Source organism: Pogona vitticeps, chromosome 14 (assembly GCF_051106095.1).
Source record: "Pogona vitticeps strain Pit_001003342236 chromosome 14, PviZW2.1, whole genome shotgun sequence".
Lineage (NCBI taxonomy): Eukaryota > Metazoa > Chordata > Lepidosauria > Squamata > Agamidae > Pogona > Pogona vitticeps.
Window position 1 is genome coordinate 4,418,808 of NC_135796.1, and position 10,266 is coordinate 4,429,073.

The following is a 10,266-nucleotide window of genomic DNA, read 5'->3' on the forward strand; positions in this document are numbered from 1 at the left end:
TTTTCTGCATCTTGGGTTCAGTCATCCATGCAAACGGAGATTGCAGCCAAGGAATTAGAAGCAGGCTGACACTAGGAAGGACAGTGATGAAGGAACTGGAGGAGATTCTTAAGCGTAAGGACATGTGTCACTTTGGGGATTCGTAGTATTGGGTTAGGACAATTTTCGAGGCAAATGGGGCTTTACTTGCCTTTCTATGTGTTGGCCAAGGTCATCAGGGCCGAGGTATTCCCGACTGTATACCTAGATGTGAAAGCAGAATAATAAGAAAGCTGACTGGGGGGAAAAATCTAACTCAAGCAAAATGTAAGTCTTGAAGTAAAGCTTTATGGATAACCTGGACCGCTAGAAAGAGAAAGAAGTGAGTTCTAGATTGAGCCTGAACTCACACTAGAAGCTAAAATTTGTAAGCGGAAGCTATTGTGCTTTAGTTTAGCCACATCACGAGACAACAAAACCCACTTGAAAGGGCTCTCACGGAGAAGAGGAAGACCTAGCATAAAGAGGATTGAGAAGGGGACACCACGTGGTGGCTGTCCATGCAAAAGGTCTGGGGTTTCCACTCTCGGCGTCTCCAGGTTGGGCTAGAAAGAAACCCCGGAATCCCTCAGTTAATCTGAGTTGGCAGAACTGGGTAAAATGGGCTAAGAGTCTGGTCCAGGATAAGGCAGCTTCCAGTGTTCAGAGAAGTTTCAAGATGCTTCGTCAAGTTAATCTCAGTTTAGAATTTAATATAACTGTGAATCTTAAAGACCAGTGTGGTATGCTGGATTGGGACTCCAGAGACCTGGGTTCAAATCCCCACTTGGCCATGGAAACTCACTGAGGGGTAGGACGGGTCTGGTAAAAATCGCTCCTTAAATGTCTCACCTACCTTGAAAACCCTAGTAGGGTTGCTCCATGGTAGATGAACTTGGGGGCACAGAGGAAAAACAGATCTTTAAATCTGAAATCATGCTTCTCCGGTGCCACTGTCAATGATGGGAAGAGTGTGTATTAGATGCTGTGTATGTTCTCTCTCTGTTCTAAAATAATTTCTCCGGTTTGTGTCTCTGCGTATAGATCAGTTCATGCACTTTCATGGATCTTGGTGTCCTTGTTTGTCTTCTTGTTTTGGTGAGACGGGTAGAGTTGGAACGCATGTGGGTGGCGGTGGGCTCCTCACCCCTTCTGTGCACGAGAGCCTTCCTTCGTTTGTTTCTGAATGACTGGCCTTCGAAGAGACACTTCTCTGCCCATAGAGCAGCTGCCTTTAATCAGCTGCCGTAATTAATAACAAGGATGGAAGGGGAGATAAAGGCTTGAAACATTCTAGGTACTCCCTTGATAGAAAAGCTGTTTTATAACTTCTTCCCCCCACCCCCAGTTGCATATATACCTTGTTTTTGAACTCTAGACGTGTGTGTGTGTGTGTGTGTGTGTGTGTGTGAGAGAGAGAGAGAGAGAGAGACTGAGAGAGAGAGAGAGAAAACGTGAGAGAGAGGGGACCTGTCTGACGGTGTGCGTCTTTCTGACCCGTCAAGTACAATAATGGGCTCAAACTGTAGGAAACCAGATTCAGGTTGAATATTAGGGAAAACTTCTTAACTGTTAGAGTGGTAGGACAATGGGACCAATGAGCTCCACAGGTGATGGATGCGCCAACACTTGAAGGCATTCAAGAGGAAATTGGGCAACCCTCTGTCAGATCTGCTTTGACTTATGTTCCTGCAAAGGGTTGGACTTGAATGCCTTATAGGCCCCTTCTAATTCCATTGTTCTGTGATTCCCTGATTTCAGACGTAACTTAAGATTTGATTCAAATGCAAAAGTGCCTTCTCTCTGCCCTCTTTTAGAGAAGAGATCTTCTAGATGAGCTGTTTAGAGGTCTATCCTATGCTTTTTAATTTTAAATCCTGGGATAAGCCCTGAAGTGGAAGGGGGAGGGTGTAGAGCTGATTAATTTCCCAACTCTGGATCAGCCCACTTTGCTTGGGTCTCTTTTCCCTCGGCCGGCTCTCTCTGAACATCCCTTTCATTGCATGAGGACTAGAGAGAGAGTCAAACTGGCCTTCTCTTGGCAGGGCAAGGATTAAACTGTCCTGCCTGACCTCTGCCCTCTCTGCTAATGGCTTCCCCTTCTTCCATCTGCAGGATGACATGCAGAGGGTCATTGACCAGCAGTTGATGGACAAACATCCAAAGGAATGGAGCCAGCCCACTTACTCCTTCTCCACTGGCCACGGGGTGAAGAGGCGCGCCAGACCCTCCTCTGCGCTGAGGCCGGAGCCGCAGGGGGCCGAGCCCATCGGGGCAGAAGGCAACCGCCTCTTCTCTTTTTTCAAGAAAAATTAATTGGAACGAAGCAACCCCTCTCCAGTTACTCTGTTGTTGTTTCTTTAATTTAAAACAAATTATTCTTCTTCTTACTACAATGGTTATTTTTGAAGGGAAGGAAGCTGGAGAAGGTCAGCAAGCCCGGCTGGTGGTGGATGGGTCCCGGATTCGGATCATGAAAGAAACCACTAAGACGGGCCAAGGAGTTAACCCTTAAGAACTCTGCACTATTTTGCAACCCCTGTGGTCCGAACTCGAGCGTTTACACATGTTGTAGTCGACATGGCCAACCTCCGTCCTGCACGATGGTGATGGAAAGGACCATTCTTTCTACCTTAAGCGACGTGGAAAAAACAAACACGAAATCGTCAGGGTGTCTTGTGAGACCCCACTCTGTTTCTGCTGTGTGTGATCCAGGTGTCTTAAAGTTCTTTTCTTCTGCCACCGAGAAAAAATGGAAGGAACAGGCCAGGAAGTGGCCAGGAGAAGCCCGGCTGGTTTGGGAGTGGAGTGGAGAGGAAGGAGAGACGCCCGAGCAGATGCTGACGGAAGGATGGGCCATCTCTTGCATAACCTTGGGAATCTGTTGCCTTTCAGATGCTTGCTGGACTCCAACTCCCATTAACCCCCCCCCACTGTTGGTCCAGGCTGATGGGAGTTACAGTTCAGCAACCTCCAGAGCACCATGCCTTCCCCATGTCTGTTTCAGTGCTTGGAAACATTACTTTTGGGAGGTGTCAACTCCCAGAATCGTCCAGCTGGTCATGCTGCTTGGAGAATCTGGGAGTTGGAATCCAAAAAAAAGCTATTTTTTCCCATGCTTCCTAGAGGGATTCTTGGAACTTGAAGTAAAAAAAAAAAAAGAAAAAGAAAAGAAAAGAAAGAAAGAAAAAAAGGTAACTTGAAAAACAGGCCTGTTTTGTTGGTGTTCCTCTTGACAGCTGATCCCTGCCCCATCGACTAAGGGCAAACATTTAGATGAAAGCCATGGAAATTCTAATGGCCAAGGGAAGCAGCTTAATATATTCACCATTAGATTCAAGATATATTCTCTCAAGCAGAACTAGCTTGTGTCTTGGCAATCGTGTGTCTATTTTAATTTCAGGGAGTAACTTGGGAAAAATTCGGCGCTTCCAGCGATGCTGCCCAATGGCTTCGAACTCCTCTTTGCTCTGATTTCCTTTTGCAGAGAGGAGCGTGGCATTTCTAACCAAGAAGCTGGTCACTCCAGTTTCGTGGAGTGGGGTGGGGGGCTGAGTCCACACTGGGCTTTGTTCTGAACTTTTAAGTATGGCCCCCAAGGCGTTGAACCCAGTTGAGGGATAGGGTCCAGTACCTTGGGTAGGTCCTCTAAAGTTCGGACCAAACCCCAGAATGGACTCATGGCTCCTTCCAAAATTAGAGGGTTACCCCTCCCCACCCCAGACTACAAGCCGGGAAGTAATCTGTAGCACCATTCAAATAAATAGCTGCTCTGATTCTAGGGAAATACTTTACCTCGTCAACACAATTATTCTGCCCAAATTTTCAAGGGGAAAATGGCAGGGTCAACACAGCGGGATGAAAGAGGGAAAGAACTTTCCAGTGATGGAGTGTGTTGTTTGATGGGCTGACATATTTGGGGCTGACTGTCTTTCGTGAGTCATAAATACAGTGGCAGCTCTCTCGTTTGCATTTTGTACATGTAACTCTCTTGTCCCAGACAATCAAAAAAAATTCTTCTTCCTTCCAGCACTGGACTTGATGTATCTCCTCCTCAGCCCACTTTTTTTTTCCTGTTCAATTTTCAAGGGCCAGAAGTCTTGGAGGTGTCGTTAATCAGAGATGGGAGGAATGAACTACCGGTCCCAGAATCCCACAGCTAGCGTTGGCCATTTCTTGGCCACAAAAGGTAGCTCTTTTTGACCATGCGTGTTCCTCGCTGGTGTCTAATGCTTCTGTCCCCCGTAATGACAGTTCTTGTCCTGTGAAAGCAACAGGAAAAGTTGGGTTTCGGATCATGGAAGGACAGAAGTGGCAGGCACACGGCCCGTTGCTCAGCAAGAAGGGCTCGTTACGTCCAGATGCAAGGAGGGAGGGCATCTCCCTAGAGAAAAATCATGGCATGATTCTAGGGTTCTGCTACATTAGACGGAGGCATCCTACATCTTTCATGCAAAAAAACCCACAACAAAGCACGCTCCCTCTGCGTAGAACATGGGCTGATACAGAGATGGGAGAATTTAATTCGTTGGGCTTCCAATTCCAGAAACCTCAGTTCTCTTCCCATGGCTGGTATCTATGGTTGTTAAGAAATTCTAGGAGGGCTGCATGTTTCCAAGTTGTGTTTAGAAATTACCTCTTTGACACCTCTTTTGGGTGTAAGAAGGTGTTAGGGAGTAACCTTTTGCAACAAGAGTTAACCCGTCAGGTGTCCTTGCTTGCCATCTGGTATAGCCCTACCCGTGACATGACTTTCTTTATAATGACCTCATAAGCTTGAGGTGAGAACTGCGGAACGTATGTTGTTGGGCTTCAGTTTCCACCCACAGAGCCCGTGAGGGAAGATGATGGGAATTGCAATCTGACCCTGAAGCAGGACACACATTTCCCATTTTGGCTCCCAGTGGTTTCTGGATTGCCCAGCTTTGACGCCACTGGAGACCAGTCTAATTTCCCCTCTGGGTCCTCCAGCCAGGAAGTTGAAGCCTGGGCTGCTGTTCTGTAGAAGCCCCTACCGGCATCTCGTGGCCGTCCAGCAGGAACTCAAAAAAGGCAAATCTGACCTCCAAAGATATGAGCCCATCAGAGTAAAGTGGAAGGATAAAAAGACCACTTAATGGCATTAGTTTTTTGCTCGAGGATGCCCCTATTGAGCAGCATTTCTTTTCCGGATGATGTCTGCTGGGTGGGGATGATGTACGTTGTAGTCTCACACACCTGGAGGGCACCAGATTCAAGGAGGACTTCTAGGGTTTCCCTGAATGGAGAAAACTAAGTGAAGTTACAGTGAGGGTGGAATTGAGGTCTCGGTTCTTCCTTATGCTAGGCTTAGAAGCTGTCTCGTGTATTCCTCCTAAGCTAGGAGAAGGGAATGCATGACCTTGGATTACATTTCCCATGGTCCCTCACAACTGACTGTGGTAGCTGGGGCCATTGTGCATTGGAGTGTGAGAACGTGTGGAGGGCCAGACATTCATCTCCCCCCACCCAGTCATGCCCTTGATACCCCCACCAGTGTCAGCCATCATACCCTTCCCTTCTTAAGCAGGCATGGAAAATATTTGTTGATTTATGGTGCGTCGGAGATGGAAATCATTGCAGTAGCTTCATGTACCCCCTAAATCCAGTGCAGTGGACCAAAGGCCAAAATCTGGTTGGGCCAGTGTGGGATGTCTAAGCTCTGAACAAGGAAACGGTCCTGGTTGAAGTGAACCCTTGAAATCCATCGGTATCCAGGGGCCAACGCTAGTCTTTCGGTGAGGATCGTTGTAACTAGTCACAGGTCAACGACGACAAGGCCAAAACGGAGTTAGGAGACACTGGCCAGAAGGCTGAGACTTGTATTCCAACACAAGTGGAGGGCGCCATAGTGGAGAAGGCTGTTTCTCTCCCCTTCCCCCTGACCTAAATTGTATTGTGAGTCTCAACTAGAGCAGACCTCTTGAATCAGCAGAACGCCCTGTGTTTGCAGCTAAAAAAAAACCTGCTGTTGATTCAGTGTGTCTGTTCTAACTGGGATGAACTTTTGGATTTAGGTCAAAGAATGCCTGAAACTGGCATATGAGCTCTTGCATGTCAAAGGTTCAGGAGAGTTGGGGGGGGGGGGGGAAGGCAACAAGGCCAAGTAACATCACTGTTTTTAAATCCCTTTTATCCCACAATAAGGGGGTCATGGAAATCTCTAGATGGATCTGTATTAGTCCTTTTACTTGCTTTTGATCTCTGGTGGCTCCTCGGTGGCAAAGCACGATCTTATCAAGGAGAGGAAGGCCTGATCCTGCCACATAAGCCAAGTAAAAATCCTCCGGCGATCAGTCCATGGGAGCATGGCCCACCCAATTCAGGGGCGCGGATAATGTTCCCTTGGTTTTGCTAGCCCTGTGCCAAGCTTCCTGTGCATTGAGTTGCTGCTCCCACTCCTAGACTGACCGGAGCATGGCTAAGAAGGCAAATGAAGACTATTGAGTAACACAAGATGCAATCTGTGCGCACACTGCCTTGCACATGGAGTAATGCAGAGAGAGAGACAGAAGGGTCATTTCTATCAAGTGGGGGTCTTAGTAGCGAGTGGACATGTAGACGGCTGTCTGTCCTGAGGCTCTTGATGCCTTCTGTACAGTCAGACTTTGCACCACGCAATCAGTCGGAGTAGACTTGGCCTTCCGGGTCCTCTGTAGGTTTTCTCCCTGTCTTCTGCAAAGGCCAGCTATCACCGTCTCCTTTCGTGATGGCGAAACGTAAGCAATAACGAGGAGGGCGAGGAGGAACGGTCTTGGCTGGAGAAGCTTCAGCCCGCATTCCCACTTGGCAATACTTGCCAGAAGTGGGAAGGTCTACTATTGACCATATTATCCGCACAGCCCTGGGTGTAGGGTTGAAATAACTCCCCACCCAAACACCACACTGTGATATTACTGGAGAGAAGTCAAGGCTGTGGCTTCTTTTGGGGGGGGGGGGAAGCTGGAGGAGAAGGGGATGTTTGCTGCTCCATGGTATGGGCCAGATTTCCCCCACCCCAGTGTTATGGAACATGGTCTAAAGCTTGGATGGTTAATGTTACCCATTTTTATTGGGGCCTGGATACGCTTCCCCCCCAAAAAAAAAGCCAGCAATATATCCAAGCTCTGAGTGCAAAGACTGTATAAACTGTCCTCCTTCCATGGCGGATCGCTGCGTAGTGACGTACTTGCACGGGCAAGGAAAGGACAGGAAAAAGAGGAGCCTGCTGGTTGACCGTTCCATGGTAGGAGGCGAAAAGGCTTCTTTCCCATAGCTGGCTGGAGTGCACCAGGTTCCTTTGACCATGGGAGGGCCAAAATCCTCCACTTTGGAGGTGGGCAAGAGGTTGGTTTTCCGGTGGTGTTGGACCTTCACCCCTGGCCACCTTCGGAAGCCTGAACCTCGGGTGAGACATTGCAGCCCACCCACATCTGGAGGGCCACCCTTGGCTGTCCTATGGGGAGGAAAGTGAGCCATAGTGTGGTTGCTTTTTCCTTGGGAAGAATAATTCACAGCTGATCACGGTCTGTCCTCTACTGTTTGTGGGGTGGGAGACAAAACAACAACAAAAAAAACCCCAGAAGAAAGCAGAGATAGCAAACACATCACATTTCCCAGTATTTTGGGACTGCAGCTCCAGTCAGCGATGCTGGCTACAGGTGATGGCAGGCGCCCTTGTATGTCTGAATGGGCAGCTATGTATGTACGCCCACCCCTGTAATAAGGAGAGAAGGGGATATCGAGAGGATGCAGAGGGGTTGTGTTCACACAAAGAGCCGCCCGCCCGGACAGCAGAACTGGTGCGAGACTGTGTGTCTCCAGACAGCAGCCAGTGGTGGTTTGATAAGCGTTGTGCGAGAATTACTTTTCTTCTTGATGCTATCAGAAGATGCCGTCAGCCAGAGCAGTGGCCTTGCAGAAAAGGAGGCTAGACAAAAATATTTCTCCTTTGCTTCACAGTCGTGTGTTTTCCTCAACAATAAGACGTGCAGGAAGCTTTAGATGGCTGGAGAATCAGTAATCTAGGTCCCTCTAGACACAGACTCCACATTTTCCTCCTTCCCTGCTGTCATGGAATTAAGCCTGACCTTCCAACCAGGCTAGCGGGAGATGGTGATCGAACCCCCTCTGGAAAGCCTGAGGTTGGCGAACTCTGAGCTGCCCTTTAAGCAAAAAAAGCCAAAAGAAATCAGAAAAAGGGGAAATGAGGGGGGGAATTGAAGTGTGCATGAATGTTTTACTGCCAGTGTTTGTTTCCCACAAAGAAGAGCAGGCTGGGGTGGGTAGGTGGGGGCCCTTCTACTTCCAAAGACCTTCAGAGGGCCACCGGTCTTGCTTCAGTCGCTCAGACCCACTCCCCCCCCCAGTCAAGACAGATGTGCCTGAGAGATTTATGGAAAGGTCACCAGATTTGAAAGGCTGCATGCCGGAGGGGGTGAGTGGGAGTGTGAATTTTTTTTTCTTAAAAAAAAAAAGCACACAGCAGGGAAGGGCAGATAGAATGTATCTCTATAGATATATGTATATAACCACACAGTGCAGTAATTTTTCTATGTAGCAGTCATGTAAATATGTGTACCGTTTTTATAATAAGATATTCTATAAAGGCATATTTTAGTAGAAAACGCTGCTCTACGGCTTCTTTTGTAAATAGTTCTCATCTGAATAAAATGGGTCCTTTCTACAGGTATCGTCTTTGTGATTTGCTCCGTGGCAAAAAACTGGGGTGGTTGGGAAACCCTCTTTCTTCCGTCAGTTCCGGAAGGGGTTCAGTCAAGACATCTTGGCCCGTGGCTGCATTTAAACAGAGGGTGAGCAAAAGGTGTGCCAGATGCTGATGGACTGCAATTTGCAACAGTCCTAACCTGTTCAGCCAGTGGTCAGAAAAGGGGGGGGGGAATGTCACTCAGCAGTAGCTGGAGGACATCCTTTTGGCCATTCAATTTAAATGGCAAAATGAACCAAAAATGAGAAGTGGGCTACAGACCTCTTGTCTCTTGAATGAGTTACAATGGACACATCTGCCTTCCTTCTGATTTTGCTCATCATGTGTCAGAACAAGCACTAATTCACTTATTCCTGGAGCCTCCTCCACATCAAGGGTGGGAAACTTGACACACCCTACGTTTTGATATTCACCTCTCTGAAATCCCAGCTGACATGACCAAGGGTAAGGGGTGGGAGGGAGCTGTGGTCACAAATATCTGGAAATTCAAAGGTTCATCCGTTTTGCATGTGTCTTGAAAACTGGTCTTGCATATGCCACCTGGGTTCACAAAGACCACGTCAACAGAGGACAAGCTTGGGCAGATGCCACCAAGCTGGGAAAGTGGCTGCACGTCCACCACCAGAGAGTTAGCTGATCTAAACAGAGAGTAATTTATTGCCCACACAACTATGAATGCAACAGCAGCGTGGGAGAGATGCAGCTACCTAGACTGAGGAACTAACCCAATCTAATTCCTTTACCTGGATGGTTCCTAAAACTTCAAGGTGTTCACTTCAGTTAGGCATCCTTCAGTCTCGAAAGACTATGGTAGCGTGCTCTGTATGGAGGGCTTGGAACAGCGCCTAGTGTGGCTGAGAAGGCCAATTCGAGAGTGACAGTCCCTTCCACACTGAAGACAAATCCAGTCTGTCCCCTGTCCGGCTCCCTGTTTTGCTGCTTTTGTGACTTCCTCTTTGCCTCGGCCTGCTGGGCAAGGGTCTCTTCAAATTGGGAGAGGCCGTGATGCACCGCCTGCCTCCAGGCTGAACGCTCAGATGTCAGATTTTCCCATCTGTTGAGGTCTATTCCTAAGGCCTTCAGATCTCGCTTGCAGATGTCCTTGTATCGCAGTTGTGGTCTCCCTCTGGGGCGCTTTCCCTGCACTAATTCTCCATAGAGGAGATCCTTTGGAATCCGACCATAACTGCTGCACTATTCGGATACATGCCAAACACTTCAGAATTACATGTGATTGAGACTTCCTCCTTGTTAGGGGCCCAGTGTCATCCTTTTCTGCTTCTCCATCACATTTATGGCCAGCCAAAGTACGTACTATCAGCAATACAGAACGCAATGGGAACTTAGCAGCTATGTCTCCCACCAAAAAGGTTCTAGAAACCTGCAAGAAGAAATCGTTTGAGACTGAACTGAAATCCATGTGATGTTTGACCTACCTTGCTGCAGGTGGGGGTGGGAGGGTTTCGTATGTGCCAGAAATACCTGGTCAGACTATTCCAATGGCAGGAGGAGACTGCTCAAAC

The 10,266-nt window shown here is 48.1% G+C and overlaps 1 protein-coding gene across 3 annotated transcripts in view; it reads left to right on the top strand.

The window, feature by feature from the left end:
• The window catches only part of BICDL1 (BICD family like cargo adaptor 1), a 93,284-nt gene extending 84,581 nt beyond the window's left edge, over positions 1-8,703 (top strand). For all 3 annotated transcript variants that reach the window (XR_013539171.1, XM_078381620.1, XM_072983514.2), the window contains one exon: positions 2,134-8,703. Coding sequence is in view for 2 of the 3 variants with exons in the window: in XM_078381620.1 (XP_078237746.1) it covers positions 2,134-2,334 (201 nt within the window). In the remaining variant the exon portion in view is untranslated. The remainder of the gene's footprint in view (positions 1-2,133) is intronic.
• Positions 8,704-10,266: the final 1,563 nt, after the last annotated feature.